This window comes from Ranitomeya imitator, chromosome 4 (assembly GCF_032444005.1).
Source record: "Ranitomeya imitator isolate aRanImi1 chromosome 4, aRanImi1.pri, whole genome shotgun sequence".
In the NCBI taxonomy this organism is placed as follows: domain Eukaryota; kingdom Metazoa; phylum Chordata; class Amphibia; order Anura; family Dendrobatidae; genus Ranitomeya; species Ranitomeya imitator.
In genome coordinates, this window is record NC_091285.1 from 555112938 (window position 1) to 555133504 (window position 20567).

The 20567-nt window shown below is 40.6% G+C and overlaps 1 protein-coding gene across 1 annotated transcript in view; it reads right to left on the reverse strand.

Annotated features, from left to right (window-relative positions):
• Positions 1-3080: 3080 nt before the first annotated feature.
• RGMA (repulsive guidance molecule BMP co-receptor a) overlaps positions 3081-20567 on the reverse strand; it is a 67370-nt gene continuing 49883 nt past the window's right edge. The window contains exons 3-4 of the mRNA XM_069766268.1: positions 9870-10384; positions 3081-7011 (exon numbers count right to left, since the gene is read on the reverse strand). Of these exons, the coding sequence (XP_069622369.1) occupies positions 6325-7011; positions 9870-10384 (1202 nt within the window). The 3' untranslated portion in view covers positions 3081-6324. The remainder of the gene's footprint in view (positions 7012-9869; positions 10385-20567) is intronic.

A 20567-nucleotide genomic window follows, 5' to 3' on the forward strand; every position in this document is an offset into this window, starting at 1 on the left:
TATATATATATATATATATATATATATATATATATATATATATATATATATATATATATATATGTATAAATAAAATCAGTGAGACACATATGTATATATATTGAGATTTCATACAGCGCTAGATAGCTTAAAAGCCGGTAATTCAATTGCCGGCTTTTCCTATCTCCTTCTCAAACCCGACATAATATGAGACATGGTTTACATACAGTAAACCATCTCGTATCCCTTTTTTTTGCATATTCCACACTACTGTTAGTAGTGTGTATGTGCAAAATTTGGGCGCTCTAGCTATTAAAGGGTTAAATCGCGGAAAAAATTGGCATGGGCTCCCGCACAATTTTCTCCGCCAGAATGGTAAAGCCAGTGACTGAGGGCAGATATTAATAGCCTAGAGAGGGTCCATGGTTATTGGCCCCCCTGGCTAAAAACATCTGCCCCCAGCCACCCCAGAAAATGCACATCTGGAAGATGCGCCTATTCTGGCACTTGGCCACTCTCTTCCCATTCCCGTGTAGCGGTGGGATATGGGGTAATGAAGGGTTAATGTCACCTTGCTATTGTAAGGTGACATTAAGCCAGATTATTAATGAAGAGGCGTCAATTATGACACCTATCCATTATTAATCCAATAGTATGAAATGGTTAAAAAACACACACACACACACATTATTACAAAGTATTTTAATGAAATACACAGGTTTTGGTAATATTTTATTATACTGGTAATCCACCTGAAGACCCTCGTTCTGTAAAAAAGGTAAAATAAAAAACAACAATATCCCATACCTTCCGTCGTTCTGTTACGTCCAACGATGTAAATCCATCTGAAGGGGTTAACTAATTTTACAAGCAGAAGCTCTGCTAATGCAGCTGTGCTCCTGCCTGTAAAAACCCCGGGGAATGAATGGAATGTAGGTCAATGACCTGTAGATACCTTCAGTCGCGGTGATGCGCCCTCTGCTGGATGTCCTCATATGAACTCGAGCGTGGGAAAATATTCTGAAAAGTTCCCAGGCTCGAGAGGACATCCAGCAGAGGGCGCATCACCGCGACTGAAGGTAACTACAGGTCATTGACCTACATTCCATTCATTCCCCGGGGTTTTACATCGTTGGACGTAACAGAACGATGGAAGGTATGGGATATTGTTGTTTTTTATTTTACCTTTTTTACAGAACGAGGGTCTTCAGGTGGATTACCAGTATAATAAAATATTACCAAAACCTGTGTATTTCATTAAAATACTTTGTAATAATGTGTGTTTTTTAACCATTTCATACTATTGGATTAATAATGGATAGGTGTCATAATTGACGCCTCTCCATTATTAATCTGGCTTAATGTCACCTTACAATAGCAAGGTGACATTAACCCTTCATAACCCCATATCCCACCACTACACGGGAATGGGAAGAGTGGCAAAGTGCCAGAAGAGGCGCATCTTCCAGATGTGCCTTTTCTGGGGTGGCTGGGGGCAGATGTTTTTAGCCAGGGGGGGGGCAATAACCATGGACCCTCTCCAGGCTATTAATATCTGCCCTCAGTCACTGGCTTTACCGTTCTGGCGGAGAAAATTGCGCGGGAGCCCACATCAATTTTTTCTGCGATTTAACCCTTTAAATAGCTAGAGTGCCCAAATTTTGCACATACACACTACTAACATTAGTAGTGTGGAATATGCAAAAAAAAAAAAAAAAAAAAAAAAGGGATACGAGATGGTTTACTGTATGTCGGGTTTAAGGAGATATGAAGAGCCGGCAATTGAATTACCGTTTTTTACGATTTTTTGAGCACATGGATCCATTGTATGTCCGTATGTCGGTTTTGCAAGCCTGCGATAAAATCGCGCAGTACGGATGCCTTACGAATTACATACGGAGGATGCCATGCGCAAAATACGCTGACACACCCTGCCTACGGATGACATACGGACCATTATTTTGGGGAATTTTCTGCGTATTACGGACGTAAATAACGGACCGTATTTTTATACGCTGAGTGTGAGGCCAGCCTTACACTGCCCCGACAATAAAGTAAATAATGTAAAGGGAGAGGATTGGGTAATTGGAATTTCCAAGGCCGACCCTTTCATGTCAGTTACATAAGCTGCTGCCGATTGGATCAGGCGATTGGCTTTATCTGCTCACTCTGCACTGTAAACACATGAACAATCAAGATAAAGGCTCATGTATATGGGGTAGTTGGAACAGATAGATGTGTGCCGAGCAGTTATACATGTTCAGCTGACAGCTATGCCATGCGTATGGTAGTTTATAAAAAGGTATGTGCCAGCAAAGAATGACTGTTCAAACCAAACATTGGCAAACACAGAAGTGCACCTTCCCTCATCTATTTTGTAGACAGGACAGCACAGCATGACAGATCTCTATAATTAGAGAATTTACCAACTGGAGCATTTTTTCTTGATAACTTATCCAAAACTTGCAAACAGATTCCATTTTGAATTAAAAAAATACTTTGTAATTTGTGCACTTCTGTACAAGTCCTTTTATTGTGTGTGCGTAGGAAGAGACCTGAGAGTTTAAAGGAATTGTGTGGGTAGAAGTGGTGACGGACTAGGCATCCGAGACACAGTGTCCAGCCGGCATTTGAAAATATGTATGTTTTCCCTTGCAATAAGGTAGACATTGTGCGATTTGCACTGCCTCTTCTTTAGACACCATGCATCTCCGGCCAGGTTCCTTTTATAAAGAGTGATTCTTACATGTGCCATATTATTTGGGACCAATCACTCTTTTTAATATGATCTACATTGAACATTAAACAGTTCTAAAGTTCTCAGTGCAGTTTGGCGGTGGAGAGGATACAGAATATAACTGGAACGTGACAAAAGCCTACCAATTTCATGGACTGCAGGAAACTCCACTATGATAGCAGATGGAAGTCCAGAGACAGTACAAAGTACAGATGCCAAGTGGTGACTAAAAGCTGGTGGCCAGCACACGACTGTATGGCACATGTCATAGATCCTATTTGTGATCAGACAGCGCTGAAGATTAAGCTTTTAAGAGGTCACAAAAAAGTTTAATTTTCAAAGAAAGAAAGAGAAAAACCAGGCGTAATGTTAAAAACCTTTACTTGCATTTTCAATAAATAATTTACAGTATCTACATGAGTCAATGAGAATATCTAAGAACAATGTTTTCATCACGTTTTCCCTTTTGCCATTGTGCGATTTCTACATCTGTCAGGTCGATCTTGGCAAATTTTAGACTGTAAACTTGATAAGCCAAATCAGAATAAAGTGCGTAACTTTTTTCGGAACATTGATTTACCAGTCTATTATTAACCCTATAATGACAGTGGTGTGAACTGCAAAGCAGGCAAGTCAATGGAAACCCTATGGGTAAGTAATATTCAGCAAACTACATACATTCACACACACCTTGCAACATGCTTGCTGGGATACAGGTCGCATCACATTAACTACTAGCACTCGGTAGGACAAATGAACAAGAATTGTGGTAGACGTTGTCATTGACTGAACCCAATGTATGAATAAGGATGATGGAGCAAGTCAACCATTGGGATTCCTGGAGTTCATAAAGAAACATGGAAAAAAGTTTCGGGAACCAAAAATGTCTAATATAGGTGTATTGCTATGGCATAACCAACTGCACTGAAAGAAATGCAAGTTTTAGCTTTACAAGATCTGGACAGCCAATGTCTAACAATCCTATGCTCTAAAGGGAAGTTATCAGAAAATGACCAAATATTGAAATCAAGTTTGTATTACAGTATTTTTTTCTACATAATTGATCTTTAATCTTAAAAAAATGCAATTTTTATACTGGCCACTAGGCTTTTTTAGACTCTTACTTCCAGTCCTTTCAGAAAGATTTCAGCAAAGTTCCTCATCAGCAGAGGCAGAATTATGAGGACACGTAACCTCTATACACAGCTGATAACCTTCTGTCATTGATGGTATCTGTGTTATGTCACAGTTGACCCTGCTGCCCGCTCCTTTCACAATTACATTTGCACATGCTCATGAGAGGTTTTAGTATAAAAGATAGAGTTGGAGGCCTGACCATAGTTGAAATGTACATTTGTTGTTTCCTGAAACAAAAGGAAGTCAAAGTCTAAAAAAGCCCAAAAGGCCAGCGATAAAATTGTAGTTTTTTTTTATTTTTGATACAGACTGGATTTTGTTTTATATAATTCTTTTTTTTTTTTTTTTACATATCCCACATTTTTATTTGAAAACTAAGTTAACAATATATCATTTTCTGATGGCACATTCCTTTAAGTCCATTATAAATCCTCACAATGCTGATATATCAATGCAAGCTAAGTTGTTGCCTTCCTAAGCGCCAACAGTTACCTGCAAAGCATACAATCCAGGACTAGCCCATAGTTACAAGTTCATAAAGACACTGTACAATGAAGGCCATCTGAATGGCTATTTCACAGTGGATTTGTGAATAAATATCTATATGTTCACTACTTGAATTGGAGGGCCCAGATGGGTTTCATATTCAGTTAAAAAGGTTGCTTAAAACAAAAACAAAACAAACTATCGATTCCGATAGAAAAGGGAGTTGGTGCCATTAACTCATTTTGCACTTAGTATTTATGGAGGAAAAAAGATGTGGAAACATTGGTAATTTTGGAGGGGCAACCATTTTATGGATTCCTTTGCAAATTTGTAACTATTCATTAAAGAAATGGTGACAGTTTCGGAGAACAAGGATATGCCAAAGATAATCACGCACATTCGATGAACGTCACATGTCTACGAGACAGCTAAGGAAAGAACAAATTGCGGTTGGGCCGGGAATTCCAACCCAAAGACAGACATGTGAAACAAGCCTTACTAACAATTTATGAGACACACATGAGGGGCAACTAAAGAACATCTCCAGTGCTGGTTTCTATGTGAATAGAATTACTGAAAACTGGTGGGACCAAAAAAGGCCACCTCTGCTGGGAAAAAAAGTATGTGCAAGTATTTAAACAAAGCTAAAAAATGTACCCATGTGTGCCTCAGATGTCCGTGGCACATTAGGGTCAGTTAGAAGTCTATTTAATGACATGAAAAGTAGTTACCACATCTAGTACACTGGAACACATTACAGATATCCTATTTACAGTGACAATTTAAAAAAACACAACAAAACTACAAAAGTTCCACATTTTACAGACGAGATAAATTATGTCCAACACAAGTTGCATTATTTTGCTTTACATCGGACGCCTAAAGGTTTATATGTACACTATACATCTGCTCCAGTAATCAGTGTCATACCAGTAAACAGCCTGTACTATGATCACCGGTCTAAAGACCAAGCTCTTCTACACATCCCCTAGCATTTATAGCCCAATAAAACCTGCCACGAGAAGTGGCACCACAGCAACATGAGCATTCTGAATCCTATTCCAGAGGCTCTCTGAATTACCTCCCATGTCATTTCTACCAACTCTTATCTGGATGCATCTGTAGCTAAAAGGGAAGCAACATGTACCTTGACCAACACACTCATAAAAGTGCTCCCTTAACAGCGAGATCTGACATAGTAAAATGCACCGTATTAACACATCTGTTAAGATCCCAGTTTTCAAGGTCTTGACTTTTCATTTTGCATTAGCCACACAAAATTCTGCTTGGTACCTGCATGTTTCAAGCCTAGTTTGGTTGTACGCAGCACAACTATGAAGGCGTTGTGAATATGGGAAAGCTTATTGCTTCATGTCCACATACACAATGGTCATGGACAGTCTCTGATACCAGCGAGCATCATTAAATTGATCATGCACTTACAGCCTATGATGAATCACAAAAGCCACGTTCACAAAACACTACACTTCACAGCCACCATGATATCTGCAGTACCAGGTTAGCTAGAGGAAAGTCTTCTCTCTGTGACTTCTATAGATGAGGTATGGTTCACATTAGCTCCACTAGGCAGATTTGATAGACAGCCAACACTTGTGCGCCATAATTATCTGGCATCAAAGAGATGCCCAAGAAAAGGTTAAATATGTCTTAATTCAGCTCATATCCCAAAGGGTTGAACACCTGTCTTACAGCAATGCGAGATACCTCCTTTGCTGAGAGACACATTTCTTCGGTGACCTTTGCATTCTTTGTAGGCTTTGGCATAGCTTGGCTAGAACAAACCCATAGAAGAAATGGCGATTCCAAAAGCCCGGGATCTGTGACGGTTGTACTTGATCAAACACAGGAGGTCAATATAGCAGTGTCACACATTGTGCTTTCACAGAAACAAATGCATCTTGGGTAATTGAGCCTGCACCTCTTCAACCACCTCACTACAACTCATTTACACAGTAAACACAACATTACAGCCACACTGAAACACACACAAAAGCCACAAGGAGCATGGCCATCCCCAGGCTGGATGGAGAAGCTGCACTTCCAGATGACAAATCTGTGGTCCTTTCATACAAATGTAGTTTGTCCTTGTTGGAGTGTAATAACTTCACATCCTCAAAGGCATAATAAGCAGCTAGAGTGAAATTCACATCCCCTGTCGTAAGGAGGTCAAAGACACAGGACTGAAAGTAGAGGTCCTCAACGGGCAGCTTTTCTTTGCATTTGGCTCCTGCCATTTGAGGGGTGAATGAGGAGCCACTTGATCCAGTCCCATGTTTCTTAGAGCCAGTATCTGGGGTTTGAGAATGGAAGGTTCGAAAGTCAATTTGCTGGTTCTGAGGACAACCCTGGAGGCAAAGGTACAGTCCTTGATTTTCTTTGTCCTCCACTGCATTCACCACCTCCTCGGGCATGCGCACTGCAAAGGTCAGGTAGCGGCCAACTTGCCGCACCACTATTGTGGTACCGATATATTTGGCTTGTATTTCTATGTGTTGCCCAGACACTTTTTCTATGATTTTCAAGCTGTTTGCTCCACTCTTGTCACCACCATTCTTAGAGCCATCTACAAAAGCAGCTGGAAGCTCATCCATTTCAGCCTGGTAAACCTTCTGGTCCACACACTCCTGGAAATTCTTAAAGATTATTGTAATCTGAAGAGACAAAATAGAATAGAAATATAAAATGTAGGAGAAATATTGCGCTTCTTCAATTTAAGCAGATCAACGTCTTAGATATGTATGGAATGATAATGAAAATGTAATTGAAGTATAAAATGTCTGGAGGATTCTTCCATCTATAGGGTTTTACACAGCCAACCAGTAATCATTGGGAAAAGAATATGGTTTAAAGCAGTTTAGGATATGAATATTCAAAATCTTGCCTTGACAGATATGAAGGCTGAATGATTTATTACAATCTGCATTTTCCTACAAGCATCTACAGGCTTCCACCTATTGGGACAGATGTCTATCTTAGAAACATCTAACGAGTTTCACAAGTTCCTGAATAATGAGTACAAGATTCAAAATTATATGAGAAATGTACAAAAAGTGACAGCTATCTTTATGGAATTGTAAAATGTCTGCTCAAAATAAAGTGTTCATCCTTATTTTACCATTTTCTCATTACTGATTTTTTGAGATTTTTTTTTTTTTTGCAAAATTGTTCCAAACTGTTCCCCATTCCAAACTGTAAAACGTGGATCTGAATATTAGAAGGAGCTGCCTGCTTTAGAAACACTTATTCTACAGGAACTGTTATACATAGCATATGAATTATGGAAGATCTTTCAATGTGTAATGCTTTATTTTGCATGTGCACGTCTGGACAATTGAACACTTGTAATCCTGACAGCAGAACACCCTGTGTTAAAAAGTAATCATTGAGGAAAAGGGAGCATTTAAAATCAAATGGCCCCATACTTCAGTTCCCCGACGTAATGCATCACAGGAGAAATCGAAGGTCTTCATACACATTAGATGTTAGATAGGCATAACTAACTTATAGTTGTTGTCCTTACTAAGAAGAAAAGTCTGCACTCTGTGATTCCAGATTGTGCGCATTTGGCAATGTTAAGATTACCCTGTATTCCCAGTGCAGGTGGGCAGTCACATGCTGACTAGACTTTCAACCGATGACATCAAGTCTAGTCAGAATGTGACCCGCAAGGGTGCAAACATTCGGGACCATCCACAAGGGGAACACAGGGGAATCATGACAGGGAGCACAGTGTGACTTCAGATTGCTGAATCGTGACAGTGTGCAAGTTGACTGCAGACATGTCCTTTTAAACTGGAAAACTTTAATATGTATGGAGTAGAATTAAAATGGAATTGTCCGGAGCAGGTAACCACTTCAAATTGCAGCTACCAATTGCAAATTTGCCATCAGTATTAAATGAAAGTTGACAAAAAAAAAATGCATCTCTCCCCTTGTTATGTCACTGCAGGCCCTCACGCTGCAGGCCCTCACGCATGCCCTATTTGAGGGTTGTTGCAGGGTCATAATATTTAGTGGGCCCACTGATTGATTACTGGACTTTTGTTTGCACCCATACATTAGTTTCTACCCCACTATTTTGACTTACAGAGGTTGCAATCAATAATACTAGCTTTGGTTGTGTGTTCGTGTTCTTGTTGCCCGCTATTATAATAACTGCCCCATCCTCCATGTAAATAGATCATATATAGACAGTAACAACCACAATTAAAACAAATATTTTCCTCTGACGATTATAAAGACAGTCAATAAATATATAACTAGGACTATGTAACATAAAAGGAGACACTGTACTAGGAAAATTAAAGGCTTCCATATACATTGGATAACTGTCAGCCCAACAATGGGTTGATGCACAGCCATTTGTCCTGACTCTCCACATACACAGGAATTCTGGGATCAGCAAAATGCTCCTTTGTTTTCTATGAGAGCCGCTGTCTAAGGGTAACGTCACACTATACGATTTACCTACGATCACGACCAGCGATATGACCTGGCCGTGATCGTAGGTAAATCGTAGTGTGGTCGCTGGGGAGCTGTCACACAGATAGCTCTCCAGCGACCAACGATGCCGAGGTCCCTGGGTAACCAGGGTAAACATCGGGTAACTAAGCGCAGGACCGCGCTTAGTAACCCAATGTTTACCCTGGTTACAAGCGTAAAACTAAAAAAAAACAAACAGCACATACTTACATTCTGGTGTCCGTCAGGTCCCTTGCCGTCTGCTTCCCGCACTCACTGACTGCCGTCCGTAAAGTGAAAGTGAAAGCACAGCCGCTGTGCTCTGCTTTCACTTTACGGCCGGCAGTCACAGTGCGGGAAGCAGACGGCAAGGGACCTGACGGACACCAAAATGTAAGTATGTGCTGTTTGTTTTTTTTTAGTTTTACGATTGTAACCAGGGTAAACATCGGGTTACTAAGCGCGGCCCTGCGCTTAGTAACCCGATGTTTACCCTGGTTACAAGCGAACGCATCGCTGGATCGCATCGCTAGATCGGTGTCACACACACACACACCGATCTAGCGATGACAGCGGGAGATCCAGCGATGAAAGAAAGTTCTAAACGATCTGCTACGACGTACGATTCTCAGCAGGATCTCTGATCGCTGCTGCGTGTCAGACACAGCAATATCGTAACGATATCGCTGGAACGTCACGAATCGTACTGTCGTAGCAATCGAAATGGTATAGTGTGACGGTACCCTAACAGTGGCTTATCTCTCAGAGATCAAAATAATTGGCAAATGAATTTAAACAGGCCTGGCCCTCTGCTCATTAGACATCATCTGTTGCGAGAGGAAACAGGGAGGCACTCATACACAGACTGTTGGCCAACTTTAGTCTAAAGACTATGGCGGTCTTTATTGCTGGCAGAATACGGGGCTTGCCAAAATTCTCAGTGGCAACAACGTCTTTGGAACTAAATAAAAAAAAAAATGCTCATGCCTTTACAGTTAATCCTTAAAGGCTAATCTAGTGATCATATCAATATAAACCCTCCATTTACCTTGCTGGTAGCCGTTGCAGTTGATCCTGGATGTACTGGAGTGTTGGTAACTTGTACATTCAAGTAATTATTGTCTATGAGAGGCCATGCCCCTTGTATTTTGCAGGTTTGGAAAGTGTCAGTAAACGTCCTAAGATGGGGATCCCCAAACAGACCACAATGGGTGTAATTAGGGGTTGCAGAGTGCCGATGAAAATTCTTCTCATAATGACAAATCTCTGGGCTGTCGGACCTTTCCTGGCTGTCCCATGGTGGTGGGGTACGCACACGTGGCTGGGAAGTGGGGCCATCTTTGGAGCAGTTGTGTTGACTCATGAGGTCATCAATGCCATGGACAGCTGAATGGTAAGCCAAATCTCCTCGACAGAAGCGAGCCGTACGACGGGTGCAATGAGCATAGGTTCGCAGTGCCGTGCAAAATTCCACAGAGTCTTCAGCTCCTGCGTGGTGGGAGTTTGAGGTGGTTGACCAAAATTCAGAGTTGCACTTCAGAATTCGACAGGATGAGCTGAAAGCTGGAAAATAAAGAATAAAAAAGAAGTGAATTCATATTGCAATTATAGCGTTTACTACATTTTATCTAGAGTATTTTTAAAACGATTAACCATTTATAAAAACTTAGGCTCTCGAAAGCCAGGACTAACCACCGCACTTTGACATCTATAAAACACATTTACACGACAGACAAAAGTGTCACCACTGACACTGCTCAGGAACGTGACAGACGCACCATAATTCACATACGAGGTGCAAGGTGCCTCATATTTCCTTGACGTCACTAGCTCCTAGCTGTTTGGACAATCTCCTGACTATTGGGAACAATCTACCTCCACTGTTTATGAACGGCCACTCAATGTTAATATTTACAAGTGTTCTTCAGTAGGTTTTTTTTCCTAGTAACTTCTAAGTAAATGCACCATATTTGCAGTCCTGTAGTAATATTGAACAGCTTAATGTGCTGGCTACAGAAAAACAAAAAAATGTGGTTTACACTGGACTGAAACAAAGTACAAGTGGAGCATGAAAGTGAGCGGCTATCACATAGCAGGCGGTAAAACACAGTCCAAGCTGGAAGTGCTTCACTAATCCTGACACCAGTCCCCACACCCACACAGCAACCACAATTTATTTGATGTTTATGAGATACAGATGTTTATGAGATACATACTTGTGAAAAGGAGGGGGATGGGGGAGCGGAGCTGGGGCTCTCTGGAGTTCTGCAATATATTACTCAATGAAAAGCCTGCGAGACGTCTCAAGAGCAAGAGATGAAGCTGAAAAATCAATTTTGTGCAGGTCTGTTTTTTTTTTTTTTTTTTAAAATACCTAAAACTTGAGAGCCCAACCAGATGAAAAGTATAAAAGAAAAGAACTGTTCCATTCCTGACTGGATTACGGACAGTCACATTTCTTCATAAAGATGGTGCATTCAAAAATCACACTGTGAGAACCGCACTTTAGTGTGACTTGTGTAAAATCATTAATACTTGTCACTACAGTTTTACGACCTTGATAAAATTGTTGCTTTACTAAAGGCCCATTTTCACAGACCGATAATCAGCAAATGAGCATTCATCCAAACACTCACTGTCAATCATAGGACAGTTTAAACATGTTGGTGATCAGCACTGGTTTGACAGCCAATATGGCAACACATTGCCCTATACAATCCTATAACAAGGGATGTGATGCAGACAGCGCTGTATTAACGCTTGTTCTGTCTCTATGCAGTTTTGTCATCATGTGTGAATGGGACCGTAGACAAGCGCCCATCAACTTATTTGTGTGCACTAATCTTAAATTGCGCATATAGATGAAGCTCTCACATTCTAATTTTTTGGTCCAATCAGACCAATATCAATCTTATTTGGTGTATGCGAATTATATACATACATACACATAATGGGAAAGACCACATTACTGTAGAGAATAGAAAGAGCCTGTTTTAGAACAACCATAAATCGATGAAGAGGAGAGAACTGGTGCTATCATAGCAAAATAAGCGAGAGCATAAACAAGTAACTAAAAGTAAAATGCTAAAAGTTGTAGGTGTTCAAGGGAATGCCATAATCTATGGAACAAAACGAATTGCTCTTCTAGTGCTGTATTAATGCGATAGCTAGAATTTTTCACTTCATCAACAAAAGCTAATTGGTTAATTGCTACATTGGCTGGAAATAGAATTTCTAAATCAACAGAGAATACTAATTGGTAACTAAAGTTTTTTTGTGGATCTTTCATATTTAGCAGGCAATTGAACTGACTTTAGATGGATGGGGTCTCGGGTCCTAAGACCCCCATTAATCATGTACTAGACGCCCCCATACCACTCCAGAAGTGGGTACCTCTGCTGACAGGAACTCACACCTTGGATTACGTATTCAATAGAAATGTAGGCTGTGTGCACGCTCCGGCCCCGGCAGAGGCGAGTGCGCCCCCTCCGGCCCCGGCAGAGGCGAGTGCGCCCCCTCCGGCCCCGGCAGAGGCGAGTGCGCCCCCTCCGGCCCCGGCAGAGGCGAGTGCGCCCCCTCCGGCCCCGGCAGAGACGAGTGCGCCCCCTCCGGCCCCGGCAGAGGCGAGTGCGCCCCCTCCGGCCCCGGCAGAGCCGAGTGCGCGCTTCTTGAGGGTATAGCGCATGATCGGTAGCGGTCTCAAGACGCAAACTCTTATTGATCTGTAGCCAATTCAATTCCCTGCTAAGTATAGGGGGGTGGAAATCAATAAGAAAGTTTTGTGGAAAATGCTATGTGTACAGTGTATTAACTTGTGCTTGGGCTGAGCTGTGAAATACAACCCTGAGGCGATGCAGGACAGCTGTGTTCCCAGGTGAGGCTGTTAGAGTCTCATTTCCTCCCACCTCCCTTCCCAAACATCCCCAGTATTCAAGAGCACATACTGGATGCAGGCAGTAATAGCATACGTCTGAACGCAGCAGTGACGTGTCTATCTGTCTTGCAGCTAGTGAATGAATGGCTATGTTCTTGCCAAAAAATAAACCCAACTAACACACTGTGAACTGATAGAATATTCAGCAGATCAAGCCTGATGACTGACGGAGGGAGCTCACATGATACGGTACAATAAAGAAGAGATAATGACCTACAACTCCTAGCAGGCACTTGTGTCCAGTCCTGGATAAGCACTTGCCTCTCTTCACAGCCATACAAGTCCCTGGCATCTCTCCACCTCACCCAAGGAGCAAACACAAAAGTCATACAGTCAATACAGTGTATAGAAACGAAGCAATAACTCAGGGCTGAACTCATGTAGCTGTAAAGGCGGCGTCAGCCATATATAACTATCCAGTGTCTTCTTAATTCCTATTCTGGCCATCAATAATAACTCAGTCACTTCCTCAACAAAGCTAAATCTTAAACATCAGCCATAACTAACAAAAGTAAAATGGATAAAAAGAGAAAAATAGAATGAAAACAGACAACAGGTCATCTCTGTAGGACAGATACTGATCAATTTATTATAAGTTGGGACACATTTAATAAACTGTTGACTTCAGAAATGAAGCGACTGGATGTGCCAAGGTACCAGATACATGGACATGTAAAAAGCCATAACAGACCCCTTCTATAACCCAGAGACTGGGAAGGGGGTTGGCTTAGCTAATAAAATAAATAGTTCACCAACAAGTTGTAGAACTTACTATCTAAAGCAGATTTCTATACATTTGTTTTTGCCTGAAGACTCCCATTAAAGAGGACTCATCACCAGGTCAAAAGTAGACTGTTTTATCCCTACTGCTCCCCAACCCCCGAGTATTAGCCATAAGGTACCAGATATATAAACCTTTTTATTTAGTGCCAATCTTTATGGTTTTTAACAAAAGGGAGGTGTATTTCTGCTGCTCTGTATTACCCAGTGAATACCCCCACCTTGGTAAAAAAAAAAAAACAAAACAGAATAATCTGGAGCATACGAAGTAAAATAAAGAAAAAACTGGCCACTCTTCACATCTGATGACAGGTTCTCTCAATGATGGAGTCAAAAACAAGGTCTACATGGAGGATATATTCTCACCATGTTCACATGGGCTTATAGAACATTAGCAACCGCCTTTGATATTCTTCAATACATATTTTATGAGAATATTTGCACAATTTATGCTAAGAATTACAGAAATACTTTGACTGATTATTTTTTTTTACCATTAAGTCATGGATTTGTACCTAGGGATCAACATTATTATAAACCTTCACCAGTTTTATCGTCTGTGTTGTGCCTTCATCAGACGCCATAAAAAGTTGAAGGAGTGCAATAGAACTTGCGTTCCCTAAAATTAGGCTGTGTATACCTTAGAACGAACTCCGAAACCCAGTGAGCCGCCTCATACGAGATGCAGATTTCAGTACGAGACATTCGCTCAATGGCACAGTTGTTTAAAACCTGGAGAGATCACAAAACCTTTCTGTGTGACTCATGCCTGGCAGGGGATGTTGGTATTGTTGGCATCCGCACCCATAGAACTTTATTTACTTGGTTTTGACACAGAGGGGGAAAAAAAAAATAACGACAACGTGCCAACATATCTTGGCCTTCAGCTGCCAGATCTTTCAACAGACCAACCAGAAGATTGAAAAATTAGCTGATCGAAATGAACAACACTAAAAAGATTCTTCTCCAAGAAAAGGGGCAAAAAGAAAGTGCAACCATGTCTAGTGGCCTCAGAAATGGGGTTCTTTTCAGTAAACTAATTGACAATAGCATCATTCTTCACTTGTGACCTTCTTTAATGTCCCCGGCTGCAAAGATCTCAGAAAGTCTACTAAATATACATGATCAGGGAAAGAACGAATAGCTTGTGTTCAGAATATTCTGTTTTTTCCTTCTGTTGACTCTTGCATCCAATATATGATTCAGCCCATTAATCCTCAATTTATTGAGATCCTAGTTTATTTTTTTTTAACATAATGTAGGAGGAAACATGGGAAGAAACTTTAACACACTGCATTATTTTTTTTTTTAAGTTGCATTTGGGATTTTCTTTGCTTTTTTTTCCTCGTCTACTGTGCATTTCCTTATTGATTAAAATAATTAAAAAAAAAAAAAAAAAAAGGTAGAAGGTTCATATACACAATTTTCAACAGAAACAACTTTCAGTCATGCTCTAAAATAGTAAAGCCTAATTCCGTTAGTTCCCTTACAAAAAAAAAAAAAAAAAAAAACCTTTCATAGTCTACCTTCACCCATCCCCTGCAGACTGAGCCGTCACGGGCAGGGTCCTCCCTCCTTATGTACCTGTGTGCCTTGTTTTTTTGCTCATGTTTAATGTACTTGTCTATATTTGCCCCCTATTCACATGTAAAACGCCATGGAATAAATGGCGCTATATAAATGTTTACTAGTAATGGTACAGTAGTGTGGAAAATTGTTCATGAGTATTACTTCACTCCATGCCGACTGGCTGCCAGCGCTGACACAGACCAGTATATTTCTAGGCCATTATAAAAGATGCATGCATGTTTTAATAATTTAACGACCTGATCAATTGGAGGCTGCGCAGAGATAATAAAATTAGATATCTGTTAGTTTACATGAGAATTGCTGGCTCTAAAAGTGGAAGGTTGTAATATCTTAGAAGTCCAGGCAATCACTCATCTGCCGAGTCCGGTAAGAAATCAGCTGCTTTAATTGGATTGTTCACATCACACATGTAGAACAATGATGGAAAGTGTCATGGGACAGGTGGCCTATGTAATGGTGCCTGTGCTCAGTAGTACTGGAAACTGTTCTCTATGCACGAACCAATATGCCGCTACTCGCAATCAGAGCCCCTTTTTGGGATTGGATGTCCAACGCAAACAATTTGCTTAGTGTAAATCTAACCCAATATGTTCGTTTGCATGGGACACTGATTGAGGACTTGTGTATAAAGAAACCCCCCCCCCCCCCCCAAAAAAAAAAAAATATATATATATATATATATATATATATATATATATATATATATATATATATATATATATATATATATATTTGTGAATATTAGAAAATGGATGCGATTTCAATCTATAAGGGGGTGTCAAAGATACACAGAGTTGTGATTTAATGTAATTTTAAGTTCCCCCCCTCTACTTAATTTTTTATACAATTTTTTATTTATTTTTTTTTTCTGCAATGTGATGTCACAAAATCACATTGTACTTATCTCATGCAATCCACTTGTATTGCATTGCAATCAGGTTCGGACTGGTTCACTAGAGAATGAGGGAATCTCTCGGGGGTCCCTATAGAAAGCTGTGGCCCCCCATCTCTCTATATGAGCAGCAGTTGGCACCTTACACTTGATTCGCTAAATCCAGACAGCATCTCTTCATTTATGTAACTAACTGCCAAGTTTAATAATAATAATAATAATAATATTATTATATAGAAGCACTGTTACATTTGAGGATGAGGGTAAGGTAATATTTGGATGGCGTTGCACAGTGGGTCACCAGAGTCAATGTATCTGATGGGCCCTGGGCACCCCAGTCTGACACTGATTGTAAATGTCCAATGGAGTTTCAGCCAAAACCAAATTCACAACTAGTTGAAATTTAGTTACCAAAGCTTTTCCTCCCCCACAAGTAAGGTGCTAAGCTGATCAATAGCCTCAATAATCACCATCTCAATAAAAGGATTTGCATTTCTATGTCCTGAAAATCACTTCTGAACACAATTGTTTATTGGTTGCCCAGAAAGGGAGCGAAGACCAGGAATGCCTCTATGGGCATATAGCTATTTTTGTGCTAGTGTGAAATATTATGAGATTTCTTACTGTAGGGAGGACTATATTACTGCACAGTATAATGAAGTCAAGAACTTGTAGACAGGCAAGAGTTGGGAGAACTTGTTTGTGAGCTCGGGGTCCTTCCAGTGACCTCCTTTGAACTGCTAGTCAAGCAATCTTGCAGAATAATGGCCTGATTATTATTGTCTTGTTTGCATAACAAAGCCGCCCAATAAAACGTATTTGCCTGTACTCAGAGGGGTGTGAAAGATCAGCTGAGAATAGAGCCTGTGGAATGTGGCAGCTTCACTAAAGCTCCAACTGAAGAAGAAAGACAATGCAATTTGCCATCAAGAAAAGCCCAACAGGCCAATAAATTACCCCATGTGCAAAGGGATTAGATCAGGTTTCAGTTACACAGGCGGGGGATGGGCAGAGGCAGGAGGGAAAAAAAAGCTGTGCACTCTTAAAGAGAAAGAGCCTCTTTTATGCAAAGCCTTCACAACAGGAAATCTTCTGAGACCTGTAGGTTGAAGCCCAATTAATACATATGGTAAATAGCAGGATTTGTTCTATGCCTCTATTCATGTAGCTGGGCATTAAACATCTGGATGATCACATCTACTTTCAAAAAGAGTAAACTGCCAAGGAAAATAGTTTGCTCCTCATAAAAACTATATAAAACTCATATAAGTAGAGCTATGACTATGTTCATCTGATTTATGTCAGTTACATATAAACTTCGGAGCCAACGAGTGAAAAGAAAAATCCCAAAAATATAAACACCCGCAATCACCTCGACCACGCAGTCTTATTATTTTATTCACGTGTTTGTACCGCAGTGCCCAATATAAATCCGAAGTATCACATATAGTAGACCTGTACATTACACCAAATCATTTGCCATACTCCGATCTACATCTCTCGCCAATCTCTAGTATCTCTTTCTCCTGTAGGTTTACATCACCACTAAAAAAGGGAGCCACACAAAATTTGGCTAAACATGCAATTTTGTCAGGACCAACCATCTGTATATAAGATTTTCAGCTAACATTCGCTCAGTATAATTCGAGAAGAAAAAAATACCAGGCACTCAGAATCCCAACATGCCCAACTCTTTGGTGTCATGGTAGATAAGATGCCATCGAGTAACAGGCAGTAGCTTATTCCCCTCTATCTACTGAGAACACATGCACACTTGGCCTACCTGAGCATGCATGTGAATGGAGTCAGAAGGTAAAGCTTTTGGTGAAAGGGACTGTCAGCACAAAATGACTGTTGAAACCAAGTATAGGCGCTCGGTGCATCATGGCGGGCCAAACATTTAAGTGCTCCTTCTCGATTGCTTTCCATCTATCTTCATCTTTATGAACCCAGAGAAGAGGTGGTGGAGATAGAGGGAAAACAAGTAGGTGGGATGGTGCACTTAAATGTTTGGCCATGCCATGATGCACCAAATGCCTGTACTTTGTTTCAACAGCCATTTTGAGCTGACAGTCCACGAAAAGGGGAGTATCAGAACCATGGGACTTGTATTTAATGGACTGCTCGTGATTTTTGTTTTGTGCACAAATGAGGAACATATTACTGCAATCCTTACACACGCCTGTAGCTTTCTGCTGCCATTTTCAGTCCGCTCGGGCTTTACATGGCAGCATTTATAACCTGTCGGGTCACACAGTCTCTGCTGTGTGTGGAGCGATGTGTACTTTCTCAACGCTAGTCTATGAGACTCGGACCAGAGCTTTACCAGCCTTGTTCTGAATCTCAGAGTGGCATTACAACAATTTAAAGAGATACTCCTGCTCCATACAGCCGACAATATGTGATTTTACAGGTCACAAGTCGGTCACGTGAAGACAGAGCAGTCTGGAGCGCCACTGACAACTGTAGAAGACGACGACTAGCGAGTAGATTCCTGCACTCCCGACACATACAAGTAATTGCCATTAAAAGGGGTTGGCAGGAAATAACTAGGTGCTCCTTTAAAGATTTCTTAGTTTAAGGCCTCATTCAGACCTTTGTGATTTTTCTTGTATGGAAAAATACAAATACCGGTAGTTGTTCCAGTGAGTTTTGGATCTGAGTTTCAGCAGTGTCACTGATATAAAAAAAAAATTAATTAAAAAGAAAGAAAGCTTCTCCTACCCACTGTAATATTAATCATGGACAACACACAAGAAGAACACTGATGTTGTCGTGATTTTTTAGTGGCTCACTTTGTCCACAAAAAAAAAAACAAAAAAAAAAAAAACACAACACTTAAGACCCGTGACCTGCCCCATAGACTATAATGGGTACGTGTTCTATCCATGAAAATCATTGCACACGTGAAAAACGGATGTCTGCATGAGGCCTTATTGGAGATGTACTTTTATAATGGATATAAAATGTTTTATTTCTGTGATCACAAAATAACTGCAGAAAATAAGATGAGATGCTGAAAAGTGGCCACATGGAATGGATCAGGCTGACATCGCTGTAAAATATCTTGTGCGACAATAGCTTTAAAAAAATAAAATAATCTCTTGTAAAACAGCGCTCAATCCAAGTAACCGGAGCCCGAGCTTCTGCGAGCCTAACAGCTCTATTGTGAGCAATATCATCTTACCGGTATCCTGTCCCAGAATCTCTGCAAAGGAAAAATCAAAACACCAACTAAGCATTATCATCATCGCAGAGAGCTGGACTGCAAAGAACGGAGGTATGTCAAACAAACTACACCAGTTACATTCATTGCCAACTTTATCCCATGAGATGGCATCCTATTAAAGGGCTCAAACTACAGCAAACATGGAATCTGAAGAGTTGTAGGAGAGAAAGCGGCCTTTTAACAGCTTGTTATTCTCACCTAGTAAATCATCATGCAGGCCTTGAATAATGCTTGTACAAATCCTGCCTGACACACTTATCTACAGATAAAGAAACCTGCTTCCCAAAGCTGTCACCATGTTCCTAAAAGCCAAAAGATAATAGGGCTTCACACTCAGCTAGGCCCACAACCTCCACCACGTGTATTGGTAAACTCCATCCAGCACAAGACATACTGGTCGGACAATTTCTATACACGTGTGTGGATGCAATTAATTGGATATGAAAAAAAACATCTGGACATTAAGACAGTAGACACCACCACCACTATCAGGAGTGGTCGGTATATACTGCACATATAGGCTGTATATGGGGCCAAATTTATAGGCTAAATGCATAGAGAGAGAAAAAAAAAAAAAAATCCCCACCTCCCAATCAGGGAAATAAATACTATTTTTCGTCCATTTTGGTCCATGTACCCGTTTCAGAGCGCTATTTCTTACTTGTATGCAGACAACATTACCAAGCTTCTCTTACCCATTAAACAGTAATACACAGACAGCATTCGGAATACACCCAGATTCTGGTAATTTTTCACAGACCCATTAATTTGAAATCGGCAAGTTTGATAGGTTACTTTAATATTTTTTCTTTCACAGATATACTGTCTACAAAATAAAAAACAAAAAACACAAAACAAATAAAACGCACTATGTGAGATTTTAGGAATTGTTTATTTTGCTGCTACTGTAAAGAGCCGCATTAAAAAAAGATGTGTGTGTGTGTGATCAAGCCCAAGTTCTTTTAGAATGCGGTTTCTGAACCCAAAGCCAGGAATGAATCACAAACTGAAGATACCTGCAAATAAAAGACTGAGATTTCTAGTTTTTGCAAATCCGCTGTAAGGGTGCTTTCACACTGCGTTCTGGCACCCGTTTGTTAGCCCCATCGTGGCCATAGAGTACAATAGTGCGGACAGAGCGAAGGTGGGCTCTGTCGTGCATCATTTTCAGGTGTGTACGCCTACTGTAGGAGGAGACTGCATCTGAGCGTCTGCCTCCATTAGGCGTATATGTCCGAAAAAGATGCACGACAGCACATTCGCTCTGTTGACACGGGTGAATTTCCACGTTAAGGACTAGTTCAGGATTTGCTGCGGACTG